We start from the raw sequence: 14,520 nt of genomic DNA, 5'->3' as shown, positions 1-14,520 counted from the left end.
CAAGAAATATTGGCTGATAATGACTTAAGATAAATCTCTTATAGTTATATTTAATGGTTGACTAGAAGCACCAGAGCCTTTGAGACTCAAATAAATGGAACTGAAGTTAGAATAACATAAAATACAATTGATATTTATGATACAGTAACATCAAAACCATCTTTTTCCTAACACATGACTTCATGGGCCCAGCCTGAATTCTATGGCCAAATGAAATATGGCTGACCGTTGAACAATGTAGGGTCTAAGGCTCACCCTCTACACAGCTGAAAAATCTATGTATCATTTATAGCCAGCTCGCCTTAGGATTCAACCAACTATGGACTGAGTAGTAGAGTAGACCCCTGCAGTTCAAATCCATGTTGTTCAAGGTCAGCTGTACCTAGTATTTCTTCACAAACGAAACGGTATTCTCTCCACCATGACAATTCTTAGATATAAGAAGATTCTCATTTAGAATGTCAAAGATGTTTTACAAAGTCAAAAAAGAAGAGTTGTCCATAGGTTGTAAAGAGTGGATTTTAACATCACTATTACTGTAAGCTTCAATACATCTAATTTTTCAATCAGATGATGCATTAATTCAAGGTTAGACTGACTTAAAGTCATAAAAAATATATTTACCTTTTTATCTGTGAGCAAAAGAAAATAATTAAATATCTTTATATACTGAAGTCTAATTTTTCTAAAACTTGGGAGTGTAAATTTGTGTAGTGCAATTTGCTGTTGAAGCTAATAAAGATCATATTTTCCAAATGTGCATATTCAGGTAGCTAGAGTCTACAGACATGTTTAAGAAACAACTATAACCAAATGACAGGAACTCATTTTAAAATATTTGTGTTTAGTGACAAATGTGTCTTTCAAATTTTTAAATAGAATCCTTTAGTAAGAAAAGGTAAGGAGGCTCATGCAGAGCTCAATCACAAATCAGAACACGAGCAACAATTCTATGTTAAAGCTAAATCAATGAATCCAGGAAACATCTTTTTGACACCATTTTTAACCTATTATGAGTGATCAGTCAGACACTAATAGTAATAAGTAGTGAAAGCATTTTTTTAAATGAAGCTATTTATATGCCAGAGTCTGTGTCCACACTATCACCTTCATGGCCTGAAGATTAAATGTTGAAACAGTAAAAACAAACCAAAGAAATTTTCTTTTTGACATTTATATCATAGCCATAACATGTCTGATAACTTGCTTTTTCCATTTCTTGAAATTAGTTTGATTGGTCAGCCTATAGCCAGGAGTTTAACATACCAGATGACAATACTTTAAAGTATATAGCATCTGATATTAAAAAAAAAAATCAAAGAAAATAAGAATGTTCTGTTGCTCATGCTTCTGACAGAACTTTGCAAACAGTAGAAGTGTTAAGAAGAAAATAAGCTGAAAACAAATCTCCACTTACCGCAAATTAATCCCATTGTGAAGTAAAGCTCTACTACATTGGTACTATAAGAGGCTGAGACCATACCCAGACAGCATAACAAACCTCCTACCATCACCACTGGCCGGCTACCATATTTATTCACCAAAACGCTACTTATAGGACCTGAAGTAGAGAAGAAGTTAAGAAATATTCAGTTGCGGGTTATTTATTTATTTATAACATATGTTAATTTTGAAAGTTGAGAAAACACATTTTAATGATCAAAGAAAAGTATTAGTTTATACGGAACAACATGAAAACTTTTCAGTACTTTCCAATCCATTTGACTGGTTGTCTTTACCCATATATCTACAAGCACATAAAATAATAAATTAGAATTGTTTAATATCAAGTTTGGTAGGACCATAATAATTCAACTTCTGACAGAAAAGCTTTTTAATGAGACATAGGTAAACTTGTTGTTAATCTCTAAGTCATATCTGACTCTTTTGCATCCCCTATAGACTGTATCACACCAGGCTCCACTGTCCATGGGATTTCCTAAACAAGAACGTTGGAGGGGAATGCCATTTCCTTCCCCAGGAGATTTTCCTGACCCAGGGGTCAAACCCGTGTCTCCTGTATTGGCAGGCAGATTCTTTAATGCTGAGCCATTGGGGAAGCCCTAAATATCTTAATAAATGCAGATAAATTTATTTAACAAAAATTTAAGGATTATATAAATGATCTATCTCTTAGAATTTTACTTTCTGGACTAATGTGTATTTAGGCACACAGATATATGCCTTTAATTGAAGCTGACTTGTTTTTCTTTTTATTATACCCCACTATGACTTTTTAATACCATATTTTTTATATTAAGACCCCAACTGTTTACATAGCTCATTATATTAGAAATGAGGATTCTTATACTGACAGTCTCTTAACAATCCCTGTTCATCAGGGGCCACCAAGGGTAGTAATGTTGCTTCCATGCCTTAGGTATGTTTGAATTCATTTCAGTTTGGCCACTCAGTCATATCTGACTCTTTGCGACCCCATGGACTGCAGCACGCCAGGCTTCCCTGTCCATCACCAACTCCTGGAGCTTACTCAAACTCACGGCCATCGAGTCAGTGATGCCATCCAACCATCTCATCCTCCGTCATCCCCTTCTCTCACCTTCATTCTTTCCCAGCATCAGGGTCTTTTCAAATGAGTCAATTCTTCGCATCAGGTGGCCAAAGTATTGGAGTTTCAGCTTCAACATCAGTCCTTCCAATGAGTATTCAGGACTGATTTCCTTTACGATTGACTGGTTTGATCTTGCATTCCCAGGACTCTCAAGAGTCTTCTCCAACACCAGAGTTCAAAAGCATCAATTCTTTGGCATTCAGCTTTCTTTATGGTCCAAATCTCACATCCATACATGACTACTGAAAAAACCATAACTTTGACTAGACAGACCTTTGTTGACAAAGTAATGTCTCTGCTTTTTAATATGCTATCTAGGTTGGTCATAGCTTTTCTTCCAAGGAGTAAATGTCTTTTCATTTCATGGCTGCACTCACCATCTGCAGTGATTTTGGAGCCCAAGGAAATAAAGTCTGCCGCTGTTTCCATGGTTTCCCCATCTATTTGCCATGAAGTGATGGGACCAGATGCCATGATCTACGTTTTCTGAATGTTGAGCTTTAAGCCAAGTTTTTCACTCTCTTCTTTCATTTTCATTGAAAGGCTCTTTAGTTCCTCTTTGCTCTCTGCCATAAGGGTGGTGTCATCTGCATATCTGAGGTTATTGATATATCTCCCGGAAATCTTGTTTCCAGCTTGTGCTTCATCCAGTCTGGCATTTTGCATGATATACTCTGCATGGAAGTTAAATAAGCAGGGTGACAACATATAGCCTTGACATACTCCTTTCCCAATTTGGAACCAGTCTGTTGTTCCATGTCCAGTTCTAACTGTTGCTTCTTAACCTGCATACAGATTTCTTAGGAAGCAGGTAATGTGGTCTGGTATCCCCATCTCTTGAATTTTCCACAGTTTATTGTGATCCACACAGTCAAAGGCTTTGGCATAGTCAATAAAGCAGGAGTAGATGTTTTTCTGGAATTCTCTTTCTGTTTTGATGATCCAACGGATGTTGGCAATCTGATCTCTGGTTTCTCTGTCTTTTCTAAATCCAGCTTGAATATCTGGAAGTTCACAGTTCATGTACTGTTGAAGCCTGGCTTAGAGAATTTTGGGCATTACTTTGCTAGTGTGTGAGATGAGTGCAATTGTGCTGTAGTTTCAGCATTCTTTGGCATTGCCTTTCTTTGGGATTGGATTGAAAACTGACCTTTTCCAGTCCTGTGGCCACTGCTGAGTTTTCCAAATTTGTTGGCATATAGATTGCAGCACTTTAACAGCATCGTTTTTTTAGGATTTGAAATAGCTCAACTGGAATTATTAGGTTATTTCTGTGGCTTGGTTAGACAATGATGATTCCCCAGTTTTCAACCAGACCATTTGAAAAAGTAATATGAATCCTGATTGTTGTCTGAAAAAGCTTCTGTTGATACTTTCTGGTAATGTCAAGAAAGTACCACCATCAAAACTTTTAGAATGGGTGCAGCAGTTTAGATGGAACAGCCAGAGAAAATGGAGGCTCTCTCTCTTAAGACAGGCACCTCACTACCATTTCACACCAGTCAGAATGGCTGCAATCTGAAAGTCTACAAGCAATAAATGCTGGAGAGGATGTGGAGAAAAGGGAACCCTCTTACACTGTTGGTGGGAATGCAAACTAGTACAGCCACTATGGAAAACAGTGTGGAGATTCCTTAAAAACTTGCAAATAGAGCTGCCTTATGACCCAGCAATCCCACTGCTGGGCATACACACCGAGGAAACCAGAATTGAAAGAGACACATGTACCCCAATGTTCATCACAGCACTGTTTATAATAGCCAGGACATGGAAACAACCTAGATGTCCATCAGCAGATGAATGGATAAGAAAGCTGTGGTACATATACACAATGGAGTATTACTCAGCCATTAAAAAGAATACATTTGAATCAGTTCTAATGAGATGGATGAAACTGGAGCCGATTATACAGTGTGAAGTAAGCCAGAAAGAAAAACACTGATACAGTATACTGACACATATATACGGAATTTAGAAAGATGGTAATGATGACCTTGTATGCGAGACAGCAAAAGAGACACAGATGTATAGAACGGACTTTTGGACTCTGAGGGAGAGGGAGAGGGTGGGATGATTTGGAATAATGGCATTGAAACATGTATACTATCATGTAAGAAACGAAGTGCCAGTCTATGCTTGACATAGGATACAGGATGCTTGGGGCTGGTGCATGGGGATGATCCAGAGAGATGATATGGGGTGGGAGGTGGGAGGGGGATTCAGGATTGGGAGCTTGTATACACCCGTGGCAGATTCATGTCAATGTATGGCAAAAGCAATACAGTATTGTAAAGTAAAATAAAGTAAAAATAAAATTTAAAAAAAAAAAAGGCACCTCACGAAAAAGGAACAATCTTAGTGTGGGAAACAGGCACATTGAACACTCTGACTCAAAAATCAGTTTTGAAGAGCTAGATACTGAATAGGATGATGTTTTAGGAGTGACTTATGCAATGTATTTTATGTACGTTTTCTGATGTATGTGTATGTGTGCGCATATAAAATATTTAGGAGTGATCAAAATGATTAAAATAATTTATGTTTATGTCTAAAAAACTATTTTGGAAATAAAAATTCTAAATATTACAAGAGTTGGGTCTTATTTTAATATGCAGAATTTCTTTCTTTAGTGGTGCTTTATAAAATAGTGATGCAACTTAAAAATCCTAGATTCAGTGAAAGTGCATACCTCTTTATAAGACCTGTCCAAATGTAAATCATTTGCTTTGACATTTCTTTTTAGCTTAAAATTATATTTCATCTGAAACTAACTGTTCTGTTTTGAGGAAAAACATTATATTAGGTCAGAATTCTCAGCTCAATATATAGGCTAGAAAAAACTAAATGATTTTTAGTTAATACTAAAACTTTAAAAATTTGCATTACATTTGAGAACTTCTACATGGATGGTATTTAAAACACACTGAGATTCAATTATCAGTAGAGCCTTAGTCGAAAATTCCATGGATGGAGGAGCATGGTAGGCTACAGTCCATGGGGTCGCAAAGATTCAGACATGATTGAGCAACTTCACTTTCTTTCTTTCTATATTTCCTTTTGGAAAGGAAATGGCAACCCACTCTGGTGTTCATGCCCGGAGAATCCCATGGACAGAGGGGCCTGGTGGGTTACAGTCTATGGGGTTGCAAGGAGTTAGACATGACTATGCAACTACACACACATATACCTTATCTTAGTTACTCTATCACACAGCTATACTTAGTATTTTTATTCTTATGCATAAATCAAAATACTCACGGCCAAATAGTATTAAATATTACCCCACAATATCTTTTGAATGGATATTGGTAATAACACATAATTCTATAAAAAGAACTCAAAAACAGAATACCACATTTTGTGTTTAATACCAAACAAAATAAAACTAAAAAAGGCCATATATAAGATAGCTCTATAAGATCAATGGGCTCCCCTGCTGGCTTAGCAGTAAAGAATCTGCCTGCAATGCAGACTCCTGCATTGGATTCAGTCTCTGGGTTGGGAAGATCTCCTGCAGAGGGAAATGGCTACCCACTCCAGAATCTTTTTTTTTTTTTTAGGTTGTGCATAGATCTCTTCATTTTAAGATGTCAAATTAGGATCTGTTACATTTATCATACAAAGGAAGCTAAAATCAATTTTTAAATCATTTGACATGTATTATTTTATTCATAGCATAAACTTCTCACCTAGGAAATCTCATGGACAGAGAAGCCTGGTGGGCTACAGTCCATGGGGTTGTAAAAGAGTTGGACAACTTAGCAACTAAACAACAGTAAGATCAAAAGGGTTGGAGGGGGGAAAAATCAATGAAAATTGTACAAGATAATGTGAAAAGAATAGAATTCTGTCCCTATTATGGAAAAACTCATCTGAAGAAATTTTATATATATTATATATAAAACATGATTATTTATTATATATAGTGGTTAGGAAATGAATGCTTTAAGTAAAAGCATAAAGTTAAATTCAAATAGCGTTTATGAGAAGGAGAGAGTCAGAATCAATTGATAACTTGATTAATAACCAAATTTAGGTATAGATTCCTTTTTTAAAATATCAATTCAGTTCAATTCAATTGAACTCAGATCAGTTCAGTGCAGCATTTCCTGAGCTCCTAGTATAAAGTCACTTGACAGACACCAAAGATAAAGTAGCAAAACACAACTATAATCCTCAATGCATTATGTTCCAGAGAAAGAAATAATCAACAAGTTATTTTAAGAACTGTGATGGATGCTTTGATAGATACTAGATTATCAGAGGTACTTATCAATACTTGGACTAATAACAATGATTTCTTCCCAGTTTCACTGATATTACATATTCTGTTTTATATGTGCTGCCTGGATAACTAACAAATGGGTTAATTGATTACTATGTTTTATAAATATGTTTGCCTAAATAGTATAAATTTAAATTTTAAAACAATCTATGAATCAAAACCTCATTTGCAACATATGGGAAATAATTATATCTATAGAGGGGGTTAACCATATGAAGACTATTTCTCATTACTGTGACTGATTAAAGGTAGCCACTAAAGAAAATATTTAGAAGTGTCAGCACTTTTTTGGGGGGCAGGCTTTGATAAATTCTATAGTGGCATCCATCAAGATGCAATGAGAGTTCTAATTTTAACAAATAACTTTAAATTAGATACCTTAGTTAAATGATATCCTGTAAAGAATATGCTCACTCAATTATAATTTTTTTCTAGCACAAAAAGATATACTTTATAAGTGATTTACTTAGAAATAATCAACATTCCATATCCCTCAATACTAAATGCTTATGTCACAAATCATTTTATTTTGTAATGGTTATGGACAGAAAATTAAAATTATGATATGGAATAAAATATGCTTATTTTATAAGGTATCTCTAAATGCTTAATATTAGCCTAAGGAGACCTCTAACATTAGATATAAAAACACAATACCATCCAACATCTCTCTCCAACCTTATAAGCAACTTGGTTTACTACAATAACAAGAAAAAAGTTTCAAGAAAATAAATTCTGATTGTATGTGATTTTTGTTAAACATGAACTAGCTTCACAGGTGTCCCTTGTTGAGGAATCTTAGGCCTAATTATATTCTGAGTACATTCACTCATTCACTTATTAATTCAATCATGCTGAAAGTTTTTACTCAGAATGTGTTTTTAAAGTAATCATAGTCCTTAATCACTAGTTATGTCAAAAAAGGAAAATCTACCTGGTGAGAGAGTTATATCTGAGCCTATATGTTGGTAGAGTAAAGGTATTGCTCATTAGAAGGCTTTATTCTATTTGTCAAGCAGTTAAAAGAAATAGTATGGAAGAATAATAATATCTTTGTTCCAAAATGAAGTGAGGTCGCTCAGTCATGTCCAACTCTTTGCAACCCAGAGACTGACTGTAGTCTACCAAGCTCCTCCGTCCATGGGATTTTCCAGACAAGAATATTGGAGTGGGTTGCCATTTCCTTCTCTAAGGGATCTTTCCGAGCCAGGGATTGAACCTGGGTCTCCAGCATTGTAGGTGGACGCTTTACCGTCTGAGCCACCCAAAAAAATAAACAAAAATATCAGAGTATACTAAATCAGACTCATCTAGCCACTTATCTTCTGATCCAGCTTTCCAATCTATCTCAGAATTTTAGTGTCACATACAATGGCCACTTTCATGCAGCTATGAAGTTGTAAAGGAGACTTCATCAGAGAGCAAAATAAGGATCAAAATATTATCCTCATTGTTCAACTACTTGTTTGTCTTCTAAAAGCTACTTCTGTCTTTTATGGATGTGGCTCCATAACACTCAGCAAAAGAATATTAATTCTAGCAAGGAAGTTTTTTTTTTATTTTTTATTTTACTTTACAATTCTGTATTGGTTTTGCCATACATTGACATGAATCCACCACGGGTGTACATGCGTTCCCAAGTTTGGGAACGCATGTACACCCCCCTCCCCACAACATCTCTCTGGGTCATCCCTGTGTACCAGCCCCAAGCGTACTGTATCCTGCATCGGACATAGACTGGCAATTCGATTCTTACATGATATTATACATGTTTCAATGCCATTCTCCCAAATCATCTCACCCTCTCCCTCTCCCTCTCCCTCTGAGTCCAAAAGTCCGCTATACACATCTGTGTCTTTTTTGCTGTCCTGCATACAGGGTCATCATGAAACTGGAGCCGATTATACAAAGTGAAGTAAGCCAGAAAGAAAAACACCAATACAGTATACTAACACATATATATGGAATTTAGAAAGATAGCAAGGAAGTTTTTGTGGGTTCTTATAAATTACAGCATTTGCCTATTCTTAGAATTTCTGCTGGACTTAGAGTTGGTAACAAACACATGAACAAAAACACTTGCTGTCCATTTTATTGGTTTGAGTCTTCTTCATACAATCTGTCCTAAGGTAACTGCCATATGGTAATAGTAGTGTTACTCGCTCAGTCGTGTCTGACTCTTTGAGATCCCACGGACTGTAGTCCACCAGGCTCCTCTGTCCATGGAATTCTCCAGGCAAGAATACCGGAGTGGGTAGCCATTCCCTTCTCCAGGGGATCTTCCTGACCCAGGGTACTATTATTAGTCATCAACATTTATCAAATTATTACTCTTTGTAGGAAACATGCTGAGAATTCTACATGCATTATTGCATATGATTTTCATGGCCTAAATAACTAATTGCCTAATTAAAGTTATTAACAGTTGATAAAACTGAGATGTGCAGTGTTCAGATTACTTTCTCAAGGTCAACATCAATATTCATGGTAGGGTGTGGATATGAGCCCAGGATCATCTGATTATAAAACTTGTGCTTTTAACTATTGTGCAGAAATAGCAGAGCTAAGGATGCCATCCTTACGAAAGCCTGCTTTCAAGATTGGCTCCTGGCTGGCATCTGGGACCTTGGATTTCAGAAATGTTCCCACCACTCCCTAACAGATAAGAGTGGCTCACGATACCTGCATTGTTTTTTACAAACAATGCAGTTTATGTGGTATGCCTGCTTTCCTTCTGGGAGTCTGAAATTTTGGTACATGCCAGATGGGGAATGTCAGTTGAACAACAACCCAGTAGAAATCTTAAGCATAGAGTCTCTAATGAAGTTTCTGTAGACCTCACTTCACACGTGTTGTCACAACTCATTGCTGAATTAAACCCGTCCTTTGTGATTTTATAGGGAGAGGACTCTTGGAAATGTGGACCTTATTTCCTCCATTCTTGGTACACCATACTTTTCTCTGGTTATTTTCTCATTTTACATCCTTTCATTTTAGTAAATAGCAGTCATGAAAAAGACAATGTTGAATCACTAATTATTGTTGTTGTTTAGTCACTAAGTTGTGTCCAACTCTTCTGTGACACCATGGACTGTAGCCCGCCAGGCTCCTCTGTTCATGGAACTTTCCAGGCAAGAATACTGAAGTGGGTGGCCATTTCCTTCTCCAGGTGATCTTCCCAACCCAGAGATCAAACATGCAACTCCCGCATTATAGGTGGACCTTTTACCATTGAGCCACCAGGGAAGCTCAGTTACAGAAATGCAAACCAAAACTACAATGAGATATCACCTCACACCAGTCAAAATGGTTATCACCAAAAAAAAACCCCACAAACAATAAATGGTGGAGAGAGTATAGAGAAGGGACCACTCCTGCACTGTTGATGGGAATGTTTATTGCTATAGCCACTATAAAGAAGAACAGTATGGGAAAACTAAAAAACTAAAAAAAGAGCTACCACCTGACCCTGCAACCCCACTCCTGAGCATATATCCAGAGAAAAACATGGTTCAAAAGGAAACATGCACCCTTATACTCCTGGCATCACTATTTACAATAGTCGAAACATGGAAGCAACCAAAATGCCCATCAACAGAGAAATGGATAAAGATGATTTGATACATATATGCAAGGGAATATTACTCAAACATTAAAAAGAATGAAATGTTGCCATTTGCAGCAACATACCGAGTGAAGTCAGACAGAGAAGGAGAAATATCATTATGACATCCCTTATATATGGAATCTAAGAAATGATACACATGAACTTACAAAACAGCAACAGACTCATAGACTCAGACAACAAATTTATGGTTGCTGGGGATGGGGGAAGGATGGGGGAAAGAGACAGAGAGTTTGGGATGGACGTGTACACGCTGCTATATTTAAAGTGTATAACCAACAAGGACCTACCGTATAACACATGGAATTCTCCTCAGTGTTATGTTGTTATGTGGCAGCCTGGACGAGAAGGGAGTTTCGGGGAGAATGGATACATGTATATATATGGCTGAGTCCCTTTGCTGTCCATTTGAAATTATCACAACATTGTTAACCAGCTATACCTCAATACAAAATAAAAAGTTTTCTATTTTAATTAAAATGGCATTTTTAAGTCCTTCAAATCTTTCTAGCTAATCATCAAAAGTGTTCTTACAGACTCAATAGAACTACTATATCTCTCCTACTGTTAACTTCAAATTTTGTATATTGTTTTAAACACAGATTTTTGTTACATATTTTTAAAGTATGTGACATACAAACATGAATATGTGAACTGGTATATTCTTTGGTATATTGTTATTCTGTTCTGTAAATATGAACTCATAGTGCTTATTTATATTTCTTTTGAATGTTGCATGAGTACATGATAAATGTGAGACAATTTGGAGAGTATGTTATGTGTAGAACATTTCATAAAATATATTTTATCAATCTAAAACCATGAATTGGGATTGACTATCAATTTGAGTTCTATAAAATTTTTATGCATAGCATAAAACTAACAGAAGAAATGATAAACTGCTATAATTTATTTTTCATTTGCTTTATTTCAAATTTGTATATGTGGTATCCTGTCAAGTCGAATGACAAAAAGCACTAGTGCAGGACTAGGAGAAAGTTGTTTGCAATTACAGAAATTTATCTGTGTTTACTATGACAGTATTTTTCTTACTAATGGAGGTTTTATAAATTTGAGAGATTTTTCAAAGGAATTTTTTGAAATATAAAATTCCTGCTATTTTCATTTGAGCAGAGGGTAAGATCTTCTTCATTCACTACTTATTAATATGCCTGAGGTTTATTCCTGCACTGAAATTGGAACTGAAAGTCCACCTGGTTTCTTTCTCTAGGTGATCTCCTTTCATTTGGGGTCAGTGCAAAAACATGAGGAAAGAGTTCCTAATAATTCATTTCAGTTCAGTTTAGTCGCTCAGTTGTGTCCGACTCTGCAACCCCATGAATCACAGCACGCCAGGCCTCCCTGTCCATCACAAACTCCCGGAGTTCACTCAAACTCATGCCCATCGAGTCAGTGATGCCATTCAGCCATCTCATCCTCTGTCGTCCCCTTCTCCTCCTGCCCCTAATCCCTCCCAGCATCAGAATCTTTTCCAATGAGCCAACTACCCACATGAGGTGGCCAAAGTACTGGAGTTTCAGCTTTAGCATCATTCCTTCCAAAGAACACCCAGGGCTGATAGAAGCAGCTATTGCATTTGCTTTTATGAAGGATGAAGATAAAAATGTCACACATGTAAATCATCTTCAAGGAGCAAATTGCTCAATGATAACTATCTCAGTTTGACTAAATAGAGTTCAGCTAGTTCTACAGAAGATGAACCTTACATCAGCTGAAGAGAGTCATTATGTGTTCACACAACACTCAACTAGGAATTTTAGCCCACCAGGCTCTTCTGTCCATGGAATTCTCCAGACAAGAATACAGTAGTGGGTAGCCACTCCTTTCTCTAGCGGATCTCCTCAACCTAGCAATCAAACCCCATTCTCCTGCATTGCAGGCAGATTCTTTACTGCCAAACCCATAAGATGGTACACAAAATGGTTTAAGTAGTCATAGAAACCAAAAATGGCACCCTACTCCAGTACTCTTGCCTGGACAATCCCATGGATGGAGGAGCCTGGGAGGCTGCAGTCCATTGGGTTACTAAGAGTCAGGCATGACTGAGCGACTTCACTTTCATTTCTCACTTTCATGCATTGGAGAAGGAAATGGCAACCCACTCCAATGTTCTTACCTGGAGAATCCCAGGGACAGCGGAGCCTGGTGGGCTGCCATCTATGGGGTTGCCCAGAGTCAGACACGACTGAAGTGACTTAGCAGCAGCAGCAACAGAAACCAGAAAGGGGGCTGGTGGCTTAGAGTTGAGATTCTCCATCATGAAGAATATACATGGAGCAGCTATAGGGTTGGTTTGGTTTTTAATCAGAAGGCCCGGTTTCAGGGCTAAGACTCCATGCTCCTAATGGAGGGGGATGGGGTTCAATACCTGTTCAGGGAACTAGATCCCACGTGTAACTAAAGAACCTGTATGTTCCTAGGAAAATGGAAGATTCTGCATGCTACAACTAAGACCCAGTGCAGCTAAATAAATCAGTAAATCAATAAATAAAAGAAGGCCCAGTTTCAACCCAAACCTACTGCTTCAGCACCTAGAAGAATGAACAAGGCCCATGTATTATGATTTCTCCCAATATCTAGTTTCCTCTTATTCCTAAGTAAGAACTCTGATTTGTTGGCTGGCTACTCTGCCCTCCATATTTTGTTTTTTCAAATTTTATAAGGGAGCATAGTTGATTGACAGTGCCCTCCATCTTAAAAGACTATTGCTCTGTCTTTCTGGTAGCTATGGCCACCTGACTAAGCTCTAGCCAAGAGCAGAAGTGATACAAGGAATTTATCTGTTCCCCTTAAAGGGAAGGGCACACTCCTATTTTTTGCTCCTCTGCCCTGACTTTGCAGCCAAAGATGGAGAAGCTCTAAATAGGCAGTAAGAACAAAACCTGGAGCTGACTGCTCAGATTATGAGCTTGTTATTGCAAAATTCAGGCTTAAATTGAAGAAAGTGGAGAAAACCACTAGGCCACTCATGTATGCCCTAAATCAAATCCCTTATGATTATAAAGTGGAGGTAACAAATTCAAGGGATTAGAACTGGTAGACAGAGTGCTTGAAGAACTATGGACGAAGTTCATAACATTGTACATATTTTCTGGTGTTGGAGAAGACTCTTGAGAGTCCCTTGGACTGCAAAGGGATCAAACCAGTCAATCCTAAAGGAAATCAACCTTGAATATTTATTAGAAGGACTGATGCTGAAGCTGAAGTTCCAATACTTTGGTCTCCTGATGTGAAGAGCTGACTCATTAAAGAATTTCAACTCTAAGCCACTTTCTACATAAACTGACATTGACCTTTTACATATTTGCAGTCTAAGATATCCCACCACCTGATGCAAAGAGCTGACTCATTTGAAAAGACCCCAATGCTGGGAAAGATTGAAGGCAGGAGGAGAAGGGGATGACAGAGGATGAGGTGTTTGGATGGCATCACTGACTCAATGGGCATGAGTTTAAGTAAACTCTGGGAGTTGGTGATGGACAGGGATGCCTGGTGTGCTGCGGTTCATGGGGTCTCAAAGAGTCAGACACAACTGAGCAACTGAACTGAAGTGAACTAAAGATTATCAACTAATTCAATGATAGAAAAATTCAATTCCTATTAAAATTTTTATAAAATCCATGAATATCATCTCATAAAAAAGTATTTAACATCTACTAAATACTTTCTTTTCCTCTAAATTGAAAGTTTACTTCATTTGAAGAATTATCTCAGTGTGATCTAACTATAGAACATTTAAAGTGATTCTGACATATTTCCAATTTTTTAAACTTAACTAAAGTTGGACTAGTCTAACTCAATAGGATTTTTAAATGTGAATATGCAATTCAGAATGTATCTTAAAAAGTATACATGTATATATTTCCACTAGCCTATCAGGAATATTCAATTTGTATATTGAAGATTTCTGTCTGTTTCAAGCAACTGATAAAACAGTATGGCCATTTCCAAAGGACACTAAAATACATTTCTGCTCATGGATATTTTCCCCTCATAATTCTAATTGTGCATAGGATA

The 14,520-nt window shown here is 37.0% G+C and overlaps 1 protein-coding gene across 4 annotated transcripts in view; it reads right to left on the bottom strand.

The window, feature by feature from the left end:
* SLC16A7 (solute carrier family 16 member 7) overlaps nucleotides 1-14,520 on the bottom strand; it is a 197,992-nt gene that overhangs the window by 12,870 nt on the left and 170,602 nt on the right. For all 4 annotated transcript variants that reach the window (XM_040233114.1, XM_040233115.1, XM_040233116.1 and 1 more), the window contains one exon: nucleotides 1,418-1,561. In XM_040233114.1, the coding sequence (XP_040089048.1) occupies nucleotides 1,418-1,561 (144 nt within the window). The remainder of the gene's footprint in view (nucleotides 1-1,417; nucleotides 1,562-14,520) is intronic.

Source organism: Oryx dammah, unplaced genomic scaffold (genome assembly GCF_014754425.2).
Source record: "Oryx dammah isolate SB20612 unplaced genomic scaffold, SCBI_Odam_1.1 HiC_scaffold_29, whole genome shotgun sequence".
NCBI lineage: Eukaryota > Metazoa > Chordata > Mammalia > Artiodactyla > Bovidae > Oryx > Oryx dammah.
The sequence above is the reverse complement of the archived record's forward strand: the minus strand, read 5'-3'. Positions and strand labels throughout refer to the sequence as shown.